The sequence below is a fragment of the Dermacentor variabilis genome, chromosome 4 (assembly GCF_050947875.1).
Source record: "Dermacentor variabilis isolate Ectoservices chromosome 4, ASM5094787v1, whole genome shotgun sequence".
NCBI classification, from domain to species: Eukaryota; Metazoa; Arthropoda; class Arachnida; order Ixodida; family Ixodidae; genus Dermacentor; species Dermacentor variabilis.
The window spans coordinates 30,210,006-30,234,890 of record NC_134571.1 but is presented as its reverse complement, the minus strand read 5'-3'; the positions used below and the strand labels follow the sequence as shown (position 1 = coordinate 30,234,890).

The 24,885-nt window shown below is 42.7% G+C and overlaps 3 protein-coding genes across 16 annotated transcripts in view; 2 read left to right on the top strand and 1 right to left on the bottom strand.

Annotated features, from left to right (window-relative positions):
* Positions 1–5,737, top strand: part of syd (JNK-interacting protein syd) — a 102,009-nt gene extending 96,272 nt beyond the window's left edge. For all 13 annotated transcript variants that reach the window (XM_075688500.1, XM_075688507.1, XM_075688506.1 and 10 more), the window contains 2 exons: positions 1,434–1,574; positions 3,895–5,737. In XM_075688500.1, the coding sequence (XP_075544615.1) occupies positions 1,434–1,574; positions 3,895–4,034 (281 nt within the window). In that variant the 3' untranslated portion in view covers positions 4,035–5,737. The remainder of the gene's footprint in view (positions 1–1,433; positions 1,575–3,894) is intronic.
* Positions 5,738–13,446: 7,709 nt separating this feature from the next.
* l(3)07882 (Nucleolar protein 14 homolog l(3)07882) lies at positions 13,447–16,533 on the bottom strand. The gene has a single exon (XM_075688514.1). The coding sequence runs from the start codon at positions 16,399–16,401 to the stop codon at positions 13,942–13,944; it is 2,460 nt and encodes an 819-aa protein (XP_075544629.1). The 5' UTR covers positions 16,402–16,533; the 3' UTR covers positions 13,447–13,941.
* An 85-nt stretch (positions 16,534–16,618) lies between these two features.
* The window catches only part of Iswi (nucleosome-remodeling ATPase imitation SWI), a 34,840-nt gene continuing 26,573 nt past the window's right edge, over positions 16,619–24,885 (top strand). The window contains exons 1-5 of one of the 2 annotated variants that reach the window (XM_075688512.1): positions 16,619–16,825; positions 17,446–17,511; positions 17,600–17,772; positions 21,876–22,077; positions 23,512–23,691. In XM_075688512.1, the coding sequence (XP_075544627.1) occupies positions 16,745–16,825; positions 17,446–17,511; positions 17,600–17,772; positions 21,876–22,077; positions 23,512–23,691 (702 nt within the window). In that variant the 5' untranslated portion in view covers positions 16,619–16,744. Of the gene's footprint in view, positions 16,826–16,877; positions 16,911–17,445; positions 17,512–17,599; positions 17,773–21,875; positions 22,078–23,511; positions 23,692–24,885 lie in introns of those variants that run through there. The other variant, XM_075688513.1, reaches the window with a different exon arrangement.

Genomic DNA, 24,885 nt, shown 5'->3' with positions numbered 1-24,885 from the left:
CATCTGACACAAAAATAGCTTCGTTATATCTGATATTCTTTATAACCAGATATCTGTTGCGCTGTAGTATACTGGTGAGTCAATTTTAACACAATAGCGTTAATGAGTCCGCGTCGCAGAAATCCGGCGTCCTGCGTCGGACGTCACATAGGCAAGAAGATTTTCGAACCACGTATACCTAGGCCTTCCATACGATGCAAGGAATTGACTGAACCAATTGAATTTCTCAAGCTAAAAGAGGCAGAAAAATTGTAAACTATGACTTGCACACAGCCTACAGACATGATAGCTCTCGGATTGTAATTTGTCTATACGAGAAAATATGATTCTGTTACGCGAAAACTCAAAGAAACCCCTTCACACACATAAACCGGCTGCAGCATTCACAGACGAGCCGTGGGGTCTACTATTTTGCGTGCGCCGGCGCTATGGGTGTCTTGGGTGCCACATGCGGCACGCCCGGTTCCTTGTATTAACTCCAGCTGGTGCTTGCCTCCGCCGCATTGTGGCCCATGCAAGAGGCTGTGGTTCCACCACAAAGCTCACCTTCGTGCATAGCATTCGCGGCAAGTGTTTCCAGGTAAACATTACGGTTACATATACTCCAGTTGCCGGGAAGCGGGAGAAGCCGTTGGGTATCTTTTAATGCTATTGCGTTTCACTCTTAAATGCGAAGGTTAGGCGTCCTCCAAATTTTTTATTTACTTTGTTATGTCTAATAATTTGTTATATTGAGGTTTGGCTGTATGTGGCTCAAAACATGACGAATATAGTCTGGGATATACATTACAAACAAAGTTGTAAAACTGTCAACCTGCTGTGCTTTGCTATTACATTAAAGATATAAACACTGAACAAATTTTTTGTTCTGGCTAGAAAATGTACTGTTCATGTTTTGGGAACCCCAGCACAACTGACTTATTACAGTGGCTCCTGTATAGATCAATGAAGTGGGAATTAAAAGCATCTGTTGATTGTGCCAGAGTGATTGTTGTGTAAGATTTCTCCCTCACAATCAATAAATTTAGTGTACTAACCTGAGATAGTATTTATGCCATGTCATGCTGCTGTGTTTCATATTTGTACTGTACTGTAGTCATGGGGTGTTTGGTACGCCAGTCGGGGCACCAGGTTAAATGAGAAGGCTGACTTCGAGTTGTCATTTTTTCTAATTAGCACTCTTTTTTTTCTCCGAACAGACCGTGAGAGAATTCTGACGGGGCACTCTACCTGTCTAGCCTGCTCTACTGCTTGCCTTTCTTTCTTTCTCTGTCTCTTTGAACAAAAGACATACAAATGCTGTTCTAATACTGTTAGCCTCCGTGGTGATTTTCTTATTACATAAGCTACCTTATTTTCTCAATTCATGTCATTACGGGCTTGTTGAGTTGTTATGTTACTGATGTCATCTCTGGCTGTCTCTGCTTTGCTAGGTACTGGCGGTATGACTTCCTCAGACAAAGAAGGAGCATCAGAAGAAAAGACTGGAGACATAGCACTGGGCTCTGAAGATGCATCTCCCAAGTGCATGCTTGTCTTGTCTGGCGGCGAAGGCTACATTGACTTCAGAGTTGGTTAGTTTGCACAGTCCTCATGGCCACCATTCTCACACATGACAGCTGTTACTAGTTGCTTGGAAACACAAGTGCAATGGGCATGTTGCCTTTTATTCTGTGCATGGGGAAATGTGGATTGTTCCACTTGTAGCATTCTTTGTTCTTGAAGTCACAAAATTGTTCAAAATTTTCACTATTTCAATCAATTTTTTATAGCCTTGATGTGTGATAGGGATCTTCGATAGTAAAAGGCGCTTGTTAGCTTGTAATATTTGTAATAAGCTTGTAATACAGTACTAATTTTCTATTTACATTAATATGTTGACTAATATCAAACCTGAAGGTGTGCCAGCACTCAACACCTCCAGGAATTGTTAACTCTTTCGTTACCGCACTTATTCAAATTGATCGCTGGTGATCGATGCTTTAGATCACCGATCTTGGCTTGTGCGAGCCATTTCTTATCCACTTAAGGCCATACGGTAGTTAGTACAGGCACTGAACTTTCAGGATTAGTTTAAATTTTCGTTCTCCGCTGACTTGATTTTTGACCGATCTTCTTGCGAACTAATGTGCATATTTTGTAGTGAAAAGAGGCACGGCTGTCACCTTCTGCCACGCTCAAGGAAAGAGCATGCCGCTCACGATTACGCTGCACTAGCTTCAAAATTTTGTGATCAAATGACTCCTAGCAAGTCAAGGATTACATTATATCGCCGGCTTTGCCGCCTGACATTGCTGAGCGGTGATAATTAAACGAAAATTATGCCAGCTGGTCACTAGTGAGCTTTGGTTCAGAGTTCGAGTTGTTTTAATCCGGCAAAGTGCGTCTTTGAAGGTCTGCCGCATGTCCGACATGTGGACCTGGCATTTTCAACCAGATTCCAAGAGTTTCGATTTCGCTTCTCTCTTAATATCCAGGCAAGAGGCACTTCCGGTGTCACTGCGCAGTTATCGAAAGTTGCTCTCAGGGCGTCATACCACGTGGCTGCGTCGCAAGAAAAGTGTCGTGCTCGAAACTATGCTGTACCTGCACTTCAATTTAGTGATGAGGACTCGAGTTATGATTCCGAAGATGACATCAAACAGATTCAAGTTCTGACAGCGACAATGTTTTGAGTCAGCTGAAGACATTCGCAGCTGTTCACCGGCGATTTTTCTTTATGGCCTTGAGTGGTCTCTTTCCTTGTGCGTGTTTATCTGCCGATGTTTTTTGCATAACCTGAGAGTTCTACTGATTATCCTCAGGGTGCATACTTCACTTGGTTATGATGTGCTGCCATCGGCAGCAAAGAAACTTCCGTTCGCGCAAAGAAGGCCACCCGTAGCACACCTTGGCCCAGCACTATGGATCACCGCAAGACAGTTTACAGCGGCATAGGATTTCTTTCTACTTTTCTTCTCTGCAGAGGTGATAAAGACAATCTGCAAAAATGCAAACACATATGCTTGGATGCATAATCTTGTAATTGCCCAGCTACTCTGATGCCCAGCTACTCTGAGAGTGATCGTTCCTGGAAGAGGTGCATAACAATAGACAAACTGGTGAAGTACATTCCTTGTACTTCTTATCGTACCATCCTCAGAAGATGCCAAAAAGGCGGAACTGCAAAATTTGTTATGAGGACCACAAAGTTGAACAAAAACCAGATGTTTTGTGGGAAAAGTGTGGAATGAAACTTTGCTTCACAAAATCCAGGAACTGCTTTACCCCATGGCATGAGCGGTGAACTGGTCTGGTTTTTTTTTTTTCCTTTTTTTTGCATCTGAAGAATGCCAGTGTAGTGAAAATTTATTTTTTCAGACACTATTCCTGGGTTATTTATCTTTGAAATGTATATACTGAATTTCCTTTGATATTATTGTTTTTGTAGACATCATGTTCTTTTATTGTTGTTTTTATCAAATGGCAGTAAAAATAGCACTTCTAGAATTTTTATGTTTTACCTAACAATTTTTTTTGGCAACATATGTTTTTGGAAAGAGCATTTCATTATGCACAATATGCTATGCTGCATTGTGTGCTGGAATGTTGTTTGTAGTGGTAAATAATTTTTCCGAGACCAAAAAAAAGAACATTTTCTCGCGGTAACGAAAGAGTTAAGGGGATTTACACTGGAGAGACAGCTTGAGGTGCGATTTAGGGCAGCACGCCATATCCTAACTTCAATGTCAGTCTTGTGTGAAGCGTTTGCAATGCAGCTGTTGTAGATGTTTATCTTTGTCACCACAATTACATCTGCTGTTATATTATGATGCATTTAAAGTTAGAATGAATGATGGTTTACTTGTTGTCGATGGCATTACTAATAAGAAATTGATGTTGTGTTTTCCAAAGGAGACGGTGAGGACGAAGATTCAAGTGGCGACCGTATTTCGGCAGCTATTGGAACACCTGTTGAGAAGAAACTGCACCAAGGCATAGCCAAGAGTGAACGAAGTCACCTCATCGTCTGGGAGGTGGCGCTGAATGAGTGATTGTTGAAATTAGTAATGCTACTGGACTGCTTGCCATTTCAGGCCACCAAGGGGCATCATAATGTCCCATTGATTTTGTTTTCCACATGAAGTAAGTCACCTCATCGTCTGGGAGGTGGTGCTGAATGAGTGATTGTTGAAATTAGTAACGCTACAGGACTGCTTGCCATTTCAGGCCACCGAGGGGAATCATAATGTCCCATTGATTTTGTTTTCCACATGAAGTTGGAACTTGTTTACCGAGTTGAGTCCCTGTGATTGACTGGCTGTGCCCGAAATTGTGAGTGCTGAGGGCACTGTTACTTCTGGGCTCTTTGCCAGTCCGTGTTTTTGAAAGGGAGATATCCATAGAATATGTGTAAAGTATTTTTTAAAGGGACATGAGAATTTTTCTTTTTTTCAGTGCCCCTCCTTGTTTTTAGCCCTCGTGACGATGGCATATCTCCTGACGCATTTAGTTTGTTGGCCACGATTTTGTGCAAGTTTAAACTGCACTGTCTTTGGAAAACGGACTGTACAGTTATGAAATTTTTAGCTTTTTTTGTGCTGTTGTTCGAGGCATGAAGTTTCTGATGGCTGCTCAGGTAAGCAGGTATGAAGGTGTGAATACAATGGCACTCGAGTACGTGCTGCTTTCTTCAAGTGATACATAAGTGCATTTAAGCACTTTGCAGTGGGCGAGCAAATGACTTGCGAGCTTTCTGATGCATTGTACATGTTGTTGCAGTGCTATGGCAAAAAAAAAAAGAAGAATAGCTGAGCTAAGTATAAATGGTTCTGCCTGTTGTGCCACATTGGCTTATACATACTATAAATACATAGCTGTCGCATACCTCATTCAGAGATATACACACATAATATATATGTATATGCTTACAGTTTATGCATTCACAGACGTTCTATGTAGACCACCCTGCTTTTGATGTGTCGTCTTCTCTTTTGTAAACTTAAGTTTCGTGGCTGCATGTAAAACACTCTATATTTATACCTGCAGCGTCTGTGCACACGATGCACGTGTACGATAGCTACCAATGGCTTGTTCTTGTGACTGAGATGGCCTCTGCTGTGAGCCAGTGTTACAAAGGCTACTCAGATTTGCATTGTGAGCCTTATGTATAATTTGAAGCGAGCCGCCTCTTGTAAATTTCTCCAGATAAACTTACTCCATGCTTAACTAAGGAACAGCTTGCACGTCAGAACCGTTTACTTTTTATCCTGTATGTGGCATTACTACATTTTTTGCTCATTCTTACAATGTTGCTAGCATTTCTACAAAATGTAGTGCAAACACGTTGGGTTACTAGCGACATGGCATGAAAGGTGAAAATGATGTTATCTGATTCTTTTTACAGACATTTGGACAGGATGCATTTTTGTCAAAAGTGCTAAAAGAAATTTAGTTTCCCCTGTGCAGTTGCTACTGTATTGGTGATGTGTCGTGCTAATACCTTGCTTTGCGCTACCAAGTGGCATCATCTTGTAAGTGGTTCCTCTTGGGGCATAAATAGCCACAACACAGTACAGAATGTGGATTGTGTATTAGGCACAATCAAATTCTAATGTTTCTTTGCTCATGTTTTATAATTGAGTGGATGAACAATGCTACCAGTTTATAAAAGAGGGAAGCACATGAGGGTGTAGAGTCACAGGCATTCTGAATTTAAATTTTTTTATGCCTGAATAAAGTATATGAAGCCAAGCCACTCCAGTGTGTTTTTCTTTTTCTTTCTCAGAGCAACTGCTAAGGCACCAGCCATCCAAAGTTTGTCAAAACAGACACAGAGAAGTCTGTCTGCAGTGATGGATTCAGGACTTGACGTTGATGAACACATATTTTATACTGCATCTTTTTTTGGTAGCAGCATCAACATATGCACAAGCAAGCAATTTGGTTAATTTTGCTTCAGGCAGCGGTGGTGGAGGAAGAAGTCAAAGCAAAAGAACTTGTGCATCTGTTAGAACAACTAAGTCTGTTGCACGATCGTCCAAGTACTCTGCCCATTCTTTTCTTTAACAAAGCTTGTTCAGGATCATCCGAGATTTATGTTTTTACATTGAGTGCATTGCAAGCAATTTGAGGGCGTCTTGTCCTCTATTTCTTCTTTTTCTTGCTGCCCTAATCCTATTTGATCATCTTGAAAACGGTAGGATGGCACAATCGCATGTCCATTAAGAGCGCTGGGGTTATATCTTCAGTCAATCACTTTTTGAACTATTGCTGTCAGTGCACGTTCACTGGACAAACTAGCTGACAGCAGGCCTATCGCCCCAATGAGATACTATGCCAAACTCTAGATCATTGAAAGCAATCAACTGAGAATACAATCCCTGCTATTTTCAAAGTGGTACTAGTGTAGCAAGCAGGGTCTACGGAACCAAGGGGGAAGTGGGTGTGAGCACTCCCACAGCCCCGAGGACCAACACCTCCTCAAATATATATATATAGTAAATTTTGTCTTGGTTTCACAACAAAAAAAGTTTGTCTTAGTTAAATGAGCCGCGACTCCTATCCCCACATTCAAATGCACTTCCGCAGCCCCCTGATGACAAGAACACATGGGGAGGAAGGGATGAAAAATAGAAGTCCTTCCTGAGTTTTGTCCTTGTCCCGAAGCTTCTGCTTTGAAGATGAGCATTCACTGATTTGCCAAACTAATGCCTCTGCTTTAGCACTGTTGTCATTTTACGGTAAGTGACTTACCAACCATTTGTACTGCAAAGCTGCATTACTGCCACAGCTTGAAAGGTTAAGGCCATGGTTTTTCAAAGCCACATGAAATGGGTTCGAATCTTTGAGGTGCGACCAGAGGATTTAATGTTTCAGGTTGCTTTCATCTCGAATGTTTCTCGCTTACAGGTTGTGTAAATAGGGTCATCTGCAAAACAATTCCAGCAGAATGATTTGTGTAATGACATCTGCATGCCTTACAGCTGCGGGATGCTATCCCAATAAGGACTTGCTGTATAGAACCAGCGTCCATTCAGAATGAATAATAGCACTATTTTATGTAAGCCATTTGATGGAGATTTCATCCTCTTTTTTTATTATATGAACAAACATTGTTTTTGAGGTGGGACAGGCCCGCTGCGGTGGTTCAGTAGCTATGGCATTTTTCTGCTGAGCACCAAGTCATATATTCTTTTTGTGACCACGACAGCCCCATTCTGATAGGGTGCGGAATGGAAAAATGCTCATGCACCATGCATTGGGTGCACATTAAAGAACCTTGGATGGTCACAATCCTGAGCCCTCTGCTACGGTGTTTCTCATAGCCTCCCTGTATTGCTTTGTCAGAGTAGGGAGTTTTAGGTTTCACGCTTCTTAAGTCTAGGGACATGAACTGCTGGGCGTACAAAAAAAGCATGCGGGCTGTATAATAATATTTGGGGTTTTACGTGCCAAAACCACTTTCTGATTATGAGGCACGCCGTAGTGGAGGACTCCGAAAATTTTGACTACCTGGGGTTCTTTAACGTGCACCTAAATCTAAGCACACTGGTGTTTTCGCATTTCGCCCCCATCGAAATGCGGCCGCCGTGGCCGGGATTCGATCCCGCGACCTCGTGCTCAGCAGCCCAACACCATAGCCACTGAGCAACCACGGCGGGTACGGGCTGTATGGCTTTTGAAGAGTGTTATTTCAAAAATGCCCTAATAAAAACCATCATTCACAGGATCGGGATATATTTGTAATGTGTTGATATGGTGGATGCAACAGAAATGAAATGCAACTTTTGTTATTTCTTTAGGAATGTTTACTTGAAAACCTGCAGGGTGTTAGATTTGTACCTGCACTGCATCCTAACACTTGACTAAAGAAGCTGTAGGCATGCTTGTATGGCATAACAAAAATAATTTGCTACCTCTGCTGTCTTCTCTTTAGCAATGATTTTAATGTAGGAGCAAAAAAGGGCAGCATAACAGGAAGTGATAATGCACACACTTCACAGTGGTGCACCAGACATTTTTTTCGTGTGGGGTGGGGGTGTTGCACGCACGACTGTAGGAGAGGGGAGGGGCTGGGCAGTCGCCATTCAAACAAAGATATGGGGGTGGGGAGGCGTATGCCCAGTGTGCCACCTCCTGACTACGCCACTGGCACAAGGTCACCTTACATCCATTAGATTGAACTAGTTGACAGTTCTGCATATGCTAAGAGAAAAAGTTTAATGGAAACTGAAGATGTCGGCCCTGCTATATGTAGAGCTCGCTGCTTTAGATGAGGTGTATGAGATGACATGAAGAGGGAAAGAATACAGGAGGTGAAGAAGACAAAAAATAATAATAAATTTAGGAATAAAAAATTATGCAGGTCCCAAGCACTGTGGGAATCGATGTAGGCAAAACTTTCCGTGCTGGATGCTTTGATTGACAATAATTAGCGGTGATGCTGATGGCTACAGTTTACTTTCTTGAATGTTTAGTCTAACACTAGAGCGGTGAGTTGACGTTAAACATTACCTTGTGTACACCACTTCTGTTTGTCTGTGTAGTACACAAAACACACACGGAGAGGTGTTCGCTTGAGGTGTTGTTGTGCACCATATTTCATAACCTCTGAGAGGGTTGAGCATTCTCGTTGCCTCGTATGGCACATCCCACCATGGCAGAAGTATTAAACTTGAATTAGATTGTGGGGCTGTATGTGCCTGAAGCACAATCGGATTATGAGGCATGCTGTAGTGGCGGACTACGGATTAACTTTGGCACCGTGATGTTTTTTAACGTGTCCCAAAATCGAAGTGCACGTGTGTTTTCTGTTTCGCCCCTGTCAAAATGCGGCTGCCGCGATTGGGATCAAATCCGCAACCTCTCGCAATGCCATAGCTGCAAAGCTACCGTAGCGAGCACACAAGTGATGAAGAAACACAACTGTTTCTGTAGTGTCGCCTGAACCCTGCGGTGCGCTTTAATTAATGCGGCTCTGCTTCCGCACGCCCTGCGTGTTTTGTCCACTTGACATATTTGCATTGTAGTTATTCTTGAAAAACTTCAGTAATGTACTGTCCCGTACCTTGAACTTAAGCATATCCAGTTTCCCTGCAATCGCTTTCGTATAGTAGTAGGGTTTCCATGCCTTCTCACGTCACTCCCCCTTACCCCCTTTCCTTGTATGGGAACTGCCTCTTCTCCTCGCTCTACAGTTATATCTATGACCCCTCTGGACTCGCAGGTTAGTAGAAAGGGAAGCGCTGCAGTTTCTGCAATGCTTCTGAGGGGTGTCGCGGATAATTACAGCCGTCAAGAGGCTAATGTGGTGACGCCCAGGGAGCTCCAGAGGGCATTGGGCACATTCGACGCGGTTGGGTGAAAACGAGTTTCGTGTCACTTTTCCTCTCCGACTCACTCCTGTTATGTACACATACGCTCTGAATGACCCCATGATGCGGTGTGCCGCACAGCAGCAGCCACAGCAATGGGAATGTCGAAGGAAGAGGCAAAGAAAGCGCTTTAATAAACAGGTTAAATGCAGATTACTAATAAACAATAAAAAATGTCTCCAAGGCCCGAATGGACTAAGTGTAACAGCAGGTCTTTCGTGGCTCGTATTGGGTCCCCAGGTTACTAAAATATCACTAGCCTGTATTTGTCCGTATTGCTAAATGAGGCATGAAACGAACAACAAATGTGGCTACTAGCTCCCAGGGCTGTAACCAGGCGGGCGTTGTTGGGGGTTTCTGATGGCAGTGTACTGTTTACCACAACTGACATATGCTCTGTCATATGTATACGTCGAAATATATAATATGTTTATACTATTATATGTCGGTGATGTGCTTGATTCATGCACAAAATAAAATAGATATTTCAAAATGGTCATCCATGGTCCCGAAAATAATTTCTGGGTATGGCCCTGCTAGCTCCACCTTTTGTGCCTTTCACATATTTCAACTTATTCTGTACTGTTCCATAACTTTTAAGCACACTACATCTAGCACCATTTAGTACTTGAGTATCTGCTGGTAGCCGAACACAAACTACATGGGGCACATTCCAGCGCACTGCCTCCATCAGGTGCCTTCTCCCCTTCTTTCTGCATCGGCTTCCTCTCCCCTCTTGCCATACACAAGCCAACAGACGGGTTTTTGTTCACTTGACTATTCTAGTGCAGACCCATTAAAAAAAAGGAAAAATGAAAGCTTAAAAGAAACCGAGTTGTATCAAGAGGTGTCTTGTTGAGTCAACTGTTGGAGCAGCACATCACATTGAAAGACATTGTATGTCCTTACTGTTCTGCTGCTATTTTTAATTGTCCAGTTTGACTAGTTGTAAGACTTCTAGAAGCTAGAATCAATTGAGAACAATTGGTATGTATACATATCTGGCACTTACTCATTACCTAAAGTAACTAATATTGGTGCACTGCAAGGTTCTGCTCTTGGTCCTCTCTTATTCTTGATCTACATCAATAACCTTCCATTATGCCTACGCTCATCTAATTGTACACTCTATGCTGATAACACTACCATACTAAGTGCAAATAAATGTATAGGCTTACTCTTATCCAAAATCAACAAAGACGCCGTCTGTGTATTGAACTGGTGCCAGAGTAATGGACGAAGTATTAACACCAAGTAAATCTAATTTTATTTTTTCTTCATACAATAGGCACATTTCTGGCACTCCATCTACTCACATTGGTAATGACATAATATTTGCTTCTGACAATACTACATTACTGGGGGTAAAATTGGCTAAGCATATGAAGTTTACTACGCATATTAACTCACTAATGAAGAAATCGGTATGCGGCATTAAAATTCTACTAAAGGCTTGGTCATACTTTGATATTAAAACCCTGCTATCACTTTATTACTCATTTGTTCACGGTCATTTTAATTACCCTATCTCTACATAGGGTTAACCCCCCTCGTATTTGTCCCCATTGCAGCACATTCAAGATCAGGCTATACGCATCACAACATTTAACAATCCCACAGCTAACACTTCGTTGTTGCTTCATGATCACAACACACTACCACTGCATAACTTAAACAAATACTCCCTTGGAATCTTATTTTATAAATTCGTCAATGGAAAACTTTCAATAGCCCTTTATTAACCCAGATCAGTTCCCCCATGTCGCTTCTACGAGATTCGCTTCACAGAATAACTTTTTGTTGCCTAAACCAAGAACTAATTATGGAAAATTCGCCGCTAATTTTGATTCAACTTCACTATGGAATGCCTTGCTTTACTAAGCTTAAAGGATACTATTATTATGCCATTGGTTCATATAAACTTGAGTTGCGCACATTCTTGCAATATGTATAAAGTTGACTTTTTATACATTTTATGTATTTGCTTTTCTTTCTTTTTTCATACCTATGTTTCATTATTTATGACGTATGTATGCTCTTAATCATGTATGCACCAATTTCTCGTTTGCTGTAATTACATATCTTGTTTTCCTCTTGTGAGTGTTAACAGGAGGTCTCGCCCTTAGTCTTCGACTACGAGACCTCCTGTACATATTCCATGTCTAAATGTACTTATCTTATATATGCAATAAATTTCAAATTCAAATGAAGTATTGTAATTATAACTTCGCCAGTTTGAGAGGGAAGCTTTGATCCTGCTGCTTTACTCTACTCTTGGCCAACTGCGCTCAACTTTTAACGTCCTTTGTTATTGACCATGTGGTGGAGCATTTTGTAGCTGCATACAGCCACGCAGTAGCATTACAACCTCTGTGAGCTGTAGTTTTTCTAGATTGCCGGTGTAATAATGTACCATAGTGAAACGCAAGCATCAAATAACAAACTGTGGCGCCTTTTTATAGCCTTATTACTTAAATGCGTGATGCATGTAGGCAGTTTGAGAAGGCGCCAAATGAACTGCAGACCAAAAGAATGGGCACCTGCAAGTGATTTGCACCAGTGTCACACGCTGAGCGCAGAAAGGGAAATGTGCATTGTCTGTCTTCTTGCGTTTTATTTTGATGCAGTAACAGAACCATTTGTTATTGGCACATAATTCTCTCTTTTTGCTTGGATCTTTCGCTGTGGTCATACATTTCAAGGTACAGTAGAATGTGGTCTCCACACCACATTCTAGCCAAAGCTTTATAGCCTACTAAATCTAAGAACTACATAGCTACTGCACATCAGATAAAGGTTTTATGCATTAGGAATTCTGCACGTTTTGCACCTCCTCGTGAATATGTTTGTGCACATGTTCCCATGTTGCCTTTCCATGTGTTCCTGTTTTGCATTTTGTGCAGCATGCGAGATGCCACACATTTTTTGAACATACTACCTGCCACTGCACACCAACAAACAATGTGTGCACTGCTATATTCCTATAGGTCCTGTGCTATCTTGCATGTTGCTGACAAAGGTGCCTAGAAGGAAATCTGCCACCAACAATCTGTGCAGGCTTCCTACAGGGTGCTTTAACTCAATGAACATGCTGGGACATGGGAGGTTTGACTTGTCTGGAGCATGGCTTCGCCTAAACCATCATCATAGCTGCATGTAAGGTCTTTAGAAGTCTTAGTTCTCCCATGACACAATAATGTTAGCTCAGAAAATATAACGAGTAAACAAAGAGAATACAAGCTTACAAACGAAACAGTTACACATTGAGTGCAGACCTTCATTTTCTCCAAATTCAGCAACCCACTGGTGGTACTGCTTGCATTTTACATAACTGTATGCCCTAAAATGACTGCTTATGTTTGAATAAAGGAAAGTTTTGACATAAAAAAAACAAAACATAGTTGCTATCTTACATGCTGTTTTAAGGACTTAAGCCATTGTGATGGATGCAGTGCTATACACCAGATGTCTCAAGATATCATGGCTCTTTAGGAGGCTCCAATCCAAAGTTAGTTTCTCGATTGCACATATTGCAGTGCCACAATCACTGTTTAAATTTTCGTTGAAGCTCTTCACCCTCGTGCACTGTGCGTAGCGCAAGAGACCGTCCTCGAGATAGATGTCAGCAAAAAGTTATGGGAGTGTTCTATAAAATCATGCGCCTTGCCAATGCCGAGGACGACGCCACGATCATCTTCACCTTCAGAACCCATTAATCGACCCGCAGTCAACTGCAGATGGTGCTGCTCATTTCTGCTAAATTAAAGCAACTTGTGGTGACTTGTGGCCTGTTAAACTGATCTCATTTAGAGGACAAACAATTGTTTTTTGCTGAAAATTCTCTCTTTTTTTTTTATGTGCTTCAGCTTCCCTTTAACCCTCTGACTGCCACTCCAGATTATACTCCTTTTGAGTTACCACCACACTTACTACCTCTACAAAAGAAACTTGTAAAAAAAAAGAAAAAAAGAAGAAAGAAAACATTGCGTACCTATTGTGCCATCTTCGGAGAAGACATCTAAACATGCACAAGCCTTGCAAGTTAAATTTCTGACTACAGGTGGAGCAAATGTCTCGGTGCTCTGTGACAGCAGGGCAACCACGTCCTTTATTCTAGGGGGCAATCATGACACACCAGTGTGGCAGGTCCACCAACACTTTAACAAGTGAAGAGATATATGAACAATTTATAAATTATGAATTGGACGAAAACCACAATGAAAGACCAGGTTTATGTAGCCTGAAATACCTACTGAAGCAACACTCAACAAAAACCTGGCAGGGGCTGTGAAGCAGCCAGAGAAAGAAAAACTGGGCAATCAAAGGGTTGAGATTTTGGCTGGTGGCATTTTCAAAACTTCTGCAGAGACTACATAACTGGCATTCTTTCTGGTCCTTGGAGGACATCATGTGGATTTTTCAAGGTGTGACAGAAATTGCAGAAACAAGAATTATGCAATGAGTGCAACAGATGCTATTGCACTTAAAAGTATTACAACACAAGTTCAGAGTATATTTCAGTATTTACATGTCAATTTGCAAGTACAGGCAAAATATATTACACATTATGTACCTAATGCATTATTTACATGCAATTTGACAGCTTTTCTTTCTTCCTCTTCAGTGCCTTGTATTCACCTTCCTGACTGGCAAGCTCTTTGTAAATGCGCTTCACCTTCTCCTTACGTTCGGTATCCTTTGCCATTTGCTCCTTGAGGATGTGCTGAGCCAAAAACTGGTTGTCCCTACGCACTTCTCGCATGGCTCCCTTCATTTCCTTCTTATACTGATAATTCAGCTTCTTGAGTTGCACTTTTTTCTCGCCACCTGAGAAGTGCTTGCGGCCATCATACTTCATGCTAAACCTGGGCTCCAAAAGTGGTTTTGTCGGTGGTGGCTTTTTGATTGGTTTCAGTGGCTTGCGTTCAACTTTGTAGTCAAGCTTGATGAGTGTGTTCTCTATCACACCTCTCAGGCTTTCAGGGTAACTGGGCTCCATAAGTTTTTGGCATACAGCCAACAGTGAATCACACAGCTCCCTGTATGAAGGCAGTGCCTCATACAAACATACACACTTTTCAATGAGCTTGACACCAGCATAGACTATCTTAAGCTTCAGCACACCAGTCATTTCCACCTGGCTGCTTCCCAAAGCTTTCAAGGGAAGCTTAAGCTCACTTTCACTGACAGCTGTTGCACTTCCCTCATCTTCAAGCTTCAAGGCACTGTGGGAAAGAAGCCGTGCTAGGAAAGTGAGGAGCTCCGGTGAAAAGCGCCTAGAATATGCCAAATACTCGAGAAAAACGTTGGCTACAAAGATGCCTCTTAGAAAGTCTACAGGCTCCTTAAGTCCACAACAAGTGAGCATGTGACTTGCAAAAAGCATTGCTGGAGTAGCAACCATGTGCGAGAAGTCTGAAGCAGAGTAGGACTGCCCTACAAGCTTTAAGAACACCAGAGTGCTAAAACTTGGGAAAGGCACTGAAAACCTAGCCTTCTTACTCAAGAGAATTTGAAGTTCTTCCTCCTTTTCGGAAATTACGTCTAAAAGGAAGTGGCCGCACGTTGTTGGGGAAAGCTGCACCAGGGAGTAAATGTGAGGGCACAGTTTGTCCACCAGGTGAATGTCGACATCTGCCACATCACTGATGTGTTGAAGAAGAAACACAAAGAGCCTCTCAAGCTTCTTGCACGATGAACTTGCCTGATTGCCTCTAATCATATTGTCAATGAGGGCAGCCTTTTCGTCTGCAGTCTTTTTTCCGAGCAACCTTAAAAACTCTTCTTCAGTATCAGGTACATCAACAACTGTTAGCTTTTGCTTGCCCACTCCTGTTTCATTTAGTTTTTGCACTTCAGATAGTAGATTTTTATCTTTGGCAGGTGTAAAATTTGAGTTGGTGCCTCTCACGTTAATCGTCTCGTCTCGCAACTCTTCATCGTCGCTACTAGCAACGTTGTCAGAATCCAAATCGGCGTAGCTATCTTCAGATTTATCATCCCCCTCCTCGGAGTCTTCATCAGCGCTTCTGTCGCACTCCTCTTTCGACTCAACAGTGACACGGCCAGACTCTTCATTTTCTTCAGGCTCGTCCTCGTCGCTTTCACTTTGTTTCGTGGTTGCAGTGATGCGCTCGCGCTTGTAAAAGCTGTCGTCCAAATCGTCAGCAGAGGCTAATTGCCTCTTATCCGCGTGCTTTCTCGCTTCAGTCCCTTCAGCCCTGGCTTTTCTTTCTTGTTCCAGCTTCTCGAGTCGTTTTCTCTCCGCCTGGGCAATCTCATCTTCTGTCTTCACTCTTTCGGAAGCCTGTCCAGCCAAGGGTGCAAACTTGAGCTGCTTCACTAGCACGTCGTATTCATCTGTACTGGCCTCCTTGTCTCCTGCGGCGCTCTTCTTGTTTTTGGAGGCAGCTAAAAGACTCTGGAATTCCTTCCAGTCTTTATCGAGCTTCTCCGTAAGCTCGAAGTTTTCGTCTTTCTCAACTTGCCTTTCGTACTTAAGTTTCTTTGACTCTGCAATGAGCTGATCAATGGCTTCTCGTCGCGATTTAGCAGCATCGCTGCTGGGATCGGCTTTCGTGAGAAATCCACCGAAATTTGTCTTTTCGGTGAAGTCCCGACCCAACTTGTCGTAAAGGTCTTCGTCGTCACTGCGGGGATCGTCGTGGGTTTCCATGTCGTTGATAGACTTGCCGAGATGCGTCAACTCTTCCTCCTCATTGAGGCTGAATACGTTTTTCTTCTGTGAAATTTTGCGCTCCTGGGCTAGTCGCGCTGCCATCCTATCGTCAGGATTCATAGCAGAGTCGAATTCACCGATCCGTTTGTCCATGAAGGTACTCGATTTGTTCCGCAAGACGTATTCTTGCAGTAGAGTCGCTTTGCGCTTCTTGATCGCCTTGTTTCGAGAAACACCAAGAAGACCACGGTCACTTTTCGACTTTCTACCGAGCACATCGTGCTTCTGCCTGTTCACTTTCACTTCAAACGGGTTTACCTTTTCCGGCTGTTTAACAGCAGGTTTACCACTGCGCTTCGCCTTCATGGTGCGGCCACAGTCTGCTCTTCTCGCGACTACGTCAACTACGCGCCACACTCCACACCAAAATGGCCACAATACCAGACAACACTACTTGGAACAACCAAAACGCAATGCGCGCACGTGCCAGTTGCTGGCCAAATACTTGGTTCGAGGGTTTCAAGAAACGCTATTGATGGTAGCGACATCTGCCGCACTTTGTTACACTAGTTATGCTGCGCTGCGTCCCGGGACGAGGCTAGGGCTGGCATCATTTTGCCGGGAATTAGTGCACATGCTTTGTAGCGCGTTTTGTACTAGTTAATTCGTAAGGTAAACGATCAGTAGCCAATCGTTTAACAGTGCCAAGATGCTGGAGGAAAATCCAGAGATCGTGGAGGCCATGCCCGAAGAAGAGGAGGAGGAAAGTCCGGAGAGTACAAAGGAATCCGTAAGTCTGCAGTGACCGTACGACAGCTCAACTTTAGTCTGTCATTCGTCCCATTGATTCTTTCAAGATGTATATACCCGCATATGTAAGTTGATCGAAAGATAATAGAATGGATACAGATTTCGTCTGATGGCTTTATGTGATGAACCTGTGCAATGGTGCGTTTAAAGTCATTATTCATGTGTTTGTGAAAAATAATTGGCGGGCCTTTACTCAGAGCGAATGGGCCAAAATTTACTTTCCTATTACAGAGGAAATATGGTATTCAGTGCAGTTCCCGGCACCTGTTCGATCGAAAATTGCGAAGGCGAACTTGAGATCAAAGTGTCGGGATGATTTCCGAAGCGCTTCATAGAGCCTTCCTCCGGTAGTGTTGTGGAGTTTTGGCGGACTTTCCAATAACCGGCATTTGGAGCAAATTGCAGTTCTTCTTAATGTGTAGTACAACAATCTGTTTTTAATCCATCCGTCTGTCACCTGAAAGTCGAGCACACCAACAGCACCAGTAGCTGACCGCGACGACGCGACAAGGACGTCGGTTGTCGCTTGCCGTTGCCTAGGACTCGCCGCGCCGTTTTGAGTACTTTTAATCTAAGCGTCCGGTGTACTTTGTGTTGCAGACGCCTGATGAAGAGGAGGGCCTGGCGACCGAAAAGAAGGATGAAACGGACTACGATAGCAAGCTGGTAAGATGCCTAAAGTATAGCCGAGTTAGCTTGTCGGAACAACTTTCGCATGTCTTACTGAGCACCGCATTCTGCACTTCTTTATTAGGATTTGGACAGGGGCAATCGTTTCGACTACCTGCTACAACAAACGGAAATCTTCGCCCATTTTATGACCACTAGTAGCGCGGCAAAAGGTGTCACGTCGCCTCTCAAGCTGAAACCAGGCCGGCCGAAGTTGAAGAAGAATGATGAGAAAGCTAAACTTGCGGCCATGGGAGAGTGAGTCATGCCTGTCACTTTAATTTGTTGTGCAGTTCTTGAGGCTTTCTATGCATATTTTTCGTAGTTGTTACTGTGTAACGTTTGGGAACTGTTTTGCTACTTGCACAATGCAATGATAGCTGTCCAAGCAAGTGCATTGATACATCTATTTCTGAAATTTGCATCTGCGTTTGGTATGCACAGACAACCTGCTATTCTGCAAAAAAAAAAAAAAAATTCGCACTGTCGGTGCCATGCAGTGTGCCTAGTAATGTTTGCCATAAATTGCAATGTTAGAAATTATAAGTGACGCTACTTTTCTTTTGTTAAGCCCAGAACTTACCCTATGGTTGCTGTAGTATTTTTAACTGTGTTTTCTGGAATGATAGAAGAATTGGTTAGTAAAGCACTCTTTGCAAGAACTCTTTAAAGCACTCTTTGCAACCATTTTTTATTCCATTTGCAAAAGTATATCTGGGGAAGACGAAGGGCTTGAAACAAGGTCGCTCCGTCCACTTACTTGAGCTTTGAGTCCCAGTGAGGAATCAGTTCACAAAAATTCTTAACTGAGAAAGGTGACGTTTTTTTGTACAATAGTAGTAGTTAAACAAACTTAGAATTTACAATGCAATAACATGTGACATGCACAAATTTTTTGCGCACATGGAAAGCATGATCTTGTGACAAGAAATGCCTTAGCTGCCTGCCAGTGTTTACTCAATTGGTTACATTAGCATGAAGTTCGTTTAACATAAATAAATATCTGTTTTCCTAAATTAAGGCATGTCAACGGCAGACCCTGAATATCACTACTGTGTGAACTATAGGCCTTGTTAGGGGTTTTAAAAATGCATGTAAAAAGGTCATTGAAATCCTGTTTATACTTTGCTAGATTTTGTGAGTACATGTTATACCAGTGTCGCACAACTACTTTCTATCATGATCGAATCTGATGCGGATCGAAATTCTCTATCACGATTGGCTCCCTTTCGCAGCTTGCACAAGGGAGCCAACTGCAACCAAGAATATGAACCTGAACAGGCTCAATCGCAACCAGATTGAGTCATTTGACACCCATACTACGTGCACACACAATCTTATATTTGATAGAAAGGGGCTTTGTGTGTACAGTTTGTTCAACGTACGCAATATAATGAAGCGCTCTCTTTTGTTACATATACAGCTGTTTGAAGTTTTTAAATGTTGTTTTGCCTTGCACTTAATAGCATTAATTGAAATTAAAAAAAAAAGTTGTGCATTATAAATATCTAGTTTAAAGCTGAGGCCAAGTGAAATTTGACTTAGGACAGTATTACAGTGTAAGCTGTAAGTATTACAACAATGCGATTGGCTCATTCCAATAGCTGTTTCGGTTGGTGATGTCTGCCGCCGCTGGTGTCTGTCGCAGCTACAACCAGGAATGAGAAAAAAAAAAAGAAAAACCAGTTCCCGGCAGGATTGAACCCGGGCCCGCTGTGTGGGAGTCAACTACTCAACCACTGAGCCATGGCAGCGCTCGCTAGCTTGCAGCGGAAACATGCTCTATAAGCACATCCTAGTGCGTAAGAAGACACAATTGGCATGTGCGCTGCATGTAACGTTGATATGTGCACACTTTGTAATGCAGTTGCATATTATTACACCAGGTGGCACACCATGTAGCAGTTGCATCAGCTTCCAGGTTTGTTTTATGCGGACGACATCGTGTTGCTAGCTAATAAGCCAAGTGATTTTCAACGTCTGGCTAATATCTGTGGACAGGAAGGCGAGAATTTAGGTTTTAAATTTAGCTTTAGAAAATCAGGTGTTATGGTATTCAATGAAAACAGTGAACAGACAGTGGCGATACAGGGCCAGAAAGTAACTTGGGTAACAGAATATAAATACCTTGGTATATGGATAAATGAAGGCAATAAATGTATGGAAACACAGGAAAAAACAATAGCAGTAAAGCGGAAGAGAAATGCAGCCATAATAAGCACAGAGCCCTATGGTGATAAATAGGTATGAGGTGCACCGGGGTTATCTGGAAAGATGTAAAGGTTCCAGGACTTACTTTTGGAAATGCGGTTGTTTGCTTGAAATCAGAGGTACAATCAGGACTCGATAGCAACCATAGGTCAGTGGGATACCTCGCATTAGGCGCTCATGGGAAGACTACAAATGAAGCTGTGCAGGGTGTTATGGGCTGGACAAGTTTGAAGTGAGGGAAGCTCACAGTAAAATTAATTGTGAAGAACGACTGAGGAATATTGAAGAAAGTAAACGAGCTGGGAGAGTGTTGAGGTACTTGTACAGAAAAAACATTGATTCACAGTGGAGGAAAAGAACTAAAAAGCTTACCAGCAAGTATGTGGCCTGTAGCGTGAGCAACACAGCAACAAAGAATGTCAAGTGGAAAGTCAGAGAGGCTGAAATAATCTCATGGGTGGTGGCATTGGAAAAGAAACCTACCATGAGTAACTACGTAAGAGGAAAAAACGAAACCAGGAAAGAAACAATAGCTCAAAGGGAAGCTCATTACCTTTCGAAGCAAGATCAGTATGCCTTAGGACAAGCACCTGTAAAGCGAGATAAGAAGGAAGAAGAAGCATCGTGCTTGCTGTGGTAAAGCTAGGGAAATGATGGAGCATGTTTTAGAATGTGAAGATATCTGCCCAGCGGCCGATTTAAGCACCAATAGACTCCTTGACGCCCTTGGGTTCAGCGATAGCGGGGGGAAAGTAAATATGTCTGCAGTAGATATTAGTAAGAGGCGATTGGAACATTGGTGGAACAAATGTAGGAAAAAAAAAAAAAAAAGAACGGGAGACATACAAAACAAAGTTCGCAATAGCGGGTCAGAAAATTTAATTATGGCAACATCGTGCATTTAAAAAAATTTTTTTTTTTTTTTTTTACCTAGGTAGGACATTAGGCAGTATAATAGCAAGAGCTTGGTGGCACAACCCACCGCCCTGTTCCAAAGGGGACGCTGACAACATCCATCCATCGAACCAGCATAGGTAGCGGTACAAGGTAGATGGAGAAGGTTTGAAGAAGGAAAAACTCAGTGCCCTTCAACTCTGTGAAGAAGGATGACCAATGAAGCTGTTTATGTGGGCCCCTTAATGGCGAACTGCACCTCCGCCGTGGGTTGGCCTGGCATTGTACTATCTTCGGGATTGGCCTACACATGGGGAGTGCTTAACACCTGCTTCACCTCTGCCATGGGTTGGCCTGGCATTACACTATCTTTGGGATCGGCGCACGTATGGGGAGCGCTTAACGCCTGCATCACCTCTGCCATGGGTCGGCCCAGCAATGCACTATCTTCGTTATTTTTTTTTCTTTACGCAGATACAATAGTGGGGAAAGTAGCCCTTAACAGTTTCACTGTAAAAGAAGATTAAGGATATGTATACAGAAATGCTATACTGAAAAAAACATGTATACCTGATTAAATCTAGCTGGCTAGGCGACTGTGTCACTGCCACATTTCAAAGGGATTGCCAATAAATCGTCAGGCTCAACAGATTGCTGCGCAGAGAGCAGCACAATCTGCAGCTCACCATTGACGCCGGGCAGACAGTTGAGATCGTTCTCGTGTAAATGTCGCGAAGAGACTTCGCCACGAAGACCCTTTAGTGCATGCTGCCAAAAATGGATCTCCTATGAAGCCGCTCTTCCAGTTTGCGCTGTGACTGAGCTGCATGTGCCATGCAGGCCTGTGACTTTTCCCAATGTCATTGTTATATGTGCAGCACATTACTGTTCTGCATTTCCATCTTTAGTAGAAAACTGAGGTGCTGGTTTGGTGATACTTGCATTGCTTACTGTGTGGGACAGTTATTGCTTTACCATGAGTTCACATGTAAATTGGAAAGATGCTTGTCATAGCCCTTATGTTGTCATATGCAGCTGTGGAAATGATAAAGCAGCAAATTGTCATTGCCGCACTCTTGTTAGCCACTTTCCTTGTCTCAAAATATTATATGAAGGAATGATTAGTTGTGCAACAACCTTTATATTTTTGCTCACACCATATGCAAGTGGCTGATGGTCTTGTAGCTTAAAATAGTATAATATTTTTAAACAATATCTGAATGTGCTGTTGCTTAACTTCGCTTGTACTGTGGCAGCCTGCGACACCGGATGACAGAACAAGAAGAAGATGAAGAGCTGCTTTCGGACAGCCGTCGAAAGGAAATTACAGTTACACGCTTTGAGACCTCACCTACTTATATCAAAGGGGGTGAGCTTCGTGACTACCAGATCCGAGGCCTTAACTGGATGATTTCGCTGTATGAACATGGCATCAACGGAATCCTTGCTGATGAAATGGTGAGACTTATGATGGCAGTAACTGTTTTGAAACAGGCTAGAGTTTGATTAAAGAACACACACTTTTTAAAGAGTGCGTTGAGTTAGCAGGTTACAGGGCCAGCTGTGTTCTTGTGATCTGATGTTATTGAGAGTAAATTGTGTCAGGGTGCACTTAACAATATTTTCGTATCTGTAGATCAACTTAAGTGATTACAGATACGTGAAAAGAAGTGCTAACATTTGTTTTTGCCAATGAACTAATGCACTCCGCACAGCAGCAGTCTTTTAGTCAACACATTTATGGGAATGGGTGTTGTCAATTTGAAAATGTTAGACTGACGATAAAGTTTGTAGTGTGCCGCACATTTGTGGTGTCAGAGTTGCTGGAACAGAGTGCATACATAAACTACAGTCCCCACAGCAGTCTTGGAGTTTGTGTTCTCGTGCTTCAAATGGGTGGCAGTACTGTGTTGGATTTTTCAATTATAAAAGTAATTCGCAGTTCAATGTAGCACCACACTGGCACTCTGTAGCAGTCATTAGCAGATATGTTTACAGCGATTCAGTGTTGCCTGGCAAGTTGTCTTGCTGCTGGTAAGTGCAGAGCAGTTCCAGCATCAACTCTTATGTGTGGGTCACTTCACTGTTCACTGTGACCATACAGCATTTTTTTTCATAAGTCTGGAATCGCCTCGTGACCAAAATTGCTTTATGGCCGTTATAGTGTTTTCTGCTTAGACATTCATTGCGGAGACCATTATCTTAATGAATATTCAAATTAATTTTAAGTCGGCATGCAGACTCTGGATTCATGCCTTTGAACAGAGGATTTCTATTGCCCATCCTTTTCTTGCTGCTTGTGATTGTCCACAATGGAGGTAGCAGTGGTAGTGCCAAAACGTTGTGAAACTGTCCTTAAATGCATCCAGAACTCATTACTGTGAGCAAGTGTGCAGGACTTATCATCTGGTTTAAACGTTTCGGCAGCAACATGAGCTACAAAAGCAAGGTTTCTGTATGTTTCTTTTTTTTACCAAGAAGAGTCTTGCAACACAAGAACTCTCAGAATCCCTTATATTTGACCACATTGTCTTGAGATGTTGCTTATAGTGCTCCTGTATTCAGTGCATTCCTGCTCTAAGTTGACTGTGGATGCCGTGAGGTGAACCTTTCTTTATTTCCTGGTCCACATTTGATGTTGATGTAGTTTTCTGCTTAAGAATTATTTCTATGCTTATAAGCGAGTTTAATTGCCTTGCACTTTTGGAAATCTGAAACAACAATTTCTCTGATGTGACAAAACAACTGCCAGAGTTTCCTTTTAAACCCTGTCAGTCATTCATTACTATGTGACAAAACATCTTGTCTATTTGATAAAACAGCTTGTGAGTAGTTGTAATCTGCATGAAATTGATATAAATGTTTTGTTGCACGATTTTGTCTTTTGTACAGGGTCTAGGAAAGACACTGCAAACCATCTCACTGCTGGGCTACATGAAACACTATCGCAACATCAATGGACCGCACATGGTCATTGTGCCAAAGTCAACCCTGGCCAATTGGATGAGCGAGTTCCAGAGGTGGTGTCCATCTCTCCGTGCCGTCTGCCTGATTGGAGACCAAAATGCCAGGGTGAGTTTCGGCTCTTCGCATTACAGTCGACAAATGATAATTAGGACTCCACAGGTAGCATAAGTAAGTCCGAACTATTGAATGCCAACAAAAAATGAATGTATCCAAGAAAGATCACTTTATTTACGTTTTAAGGCCCCTGTGCAAGGAACAAGGGGCCGATGCATTGCGGCACACACTTCCACTTACGTGCAATCAAGTTCGCCTGTATTTCTGCCAGTTTTGAGTTTCGCTATATGCCGATGCAAAGACTGCAAAGGCTTGAGTCAGATCTGCATGTGGAAGGCTCCGGATAACACGGCACATCATCATCCGAGTCAAAGTTGCTGGTTGATGGTAGGAGAACTTGCTCAGTTGTTTCGTTATCCTTCAGTCTGGCACACGACGAAACCACACTGTCGACGGCTGCAAAGTCTTCAAATCTAACGGCGGCAGGAATTGGCTCACTGCAGTCTAGCAGGTTATCACTGATGTCCACATTTGAGCTCGTTGTGGTAGGCAGCAGTTCAGCATTTTCAGTTACGGAGTCGGGCTCATTCGGACTGTGAGAGCATCGTTGGTGGCATTTGATGCGGCCTGTCTATAACTTCATTATTAACTTCTTGGAGCCAGCAAAGCGTTGTCTGGAACGCAAACTAAACAAACAAGCACAGCATGGCAGAATGCAAACTCAATAAATAGAATGGCAATAGCAGGCCATGTGCGGGGTCCCGGAAAAGGATGCGATGATTGCGATGTTGATGTGATCTCACAATTCAGGCAAAGCCTCCAAGATTGGCATTTGCAGTTAAATCTCAGAGGCGTAGAGCAGCGACCAAGACAAGAACTCATAGATTGCCATCTGGCGTGTAATCTCTAAGGCCATACTTGATGTCTCGTCAAGGTTGCCAGAGAAGATAGTGGTGACAGAGTTGGCGTACGCTACAGCCATGGACCGAGTCCAGATAATGGAATGTAGAGCTAGCTGGCAGTTGTCTAAGATATCGGTTGTCTTTACACATTAAGTCTATGGGGCCATTGGCCGTGCCGCAAAGCTGTCCGAATTAACGAGCATGTCTGGATCATGGATTTCCGATTCATCGGTTGGAGACTGTATTAGAAAAGAGATGAGGGTGTTGCTGCTGATTCTGAACACTGAGGGCGTTCTACATGGGCTCTAAAGAAATATTATTGGGGGAATGTTTCGTGCACAAA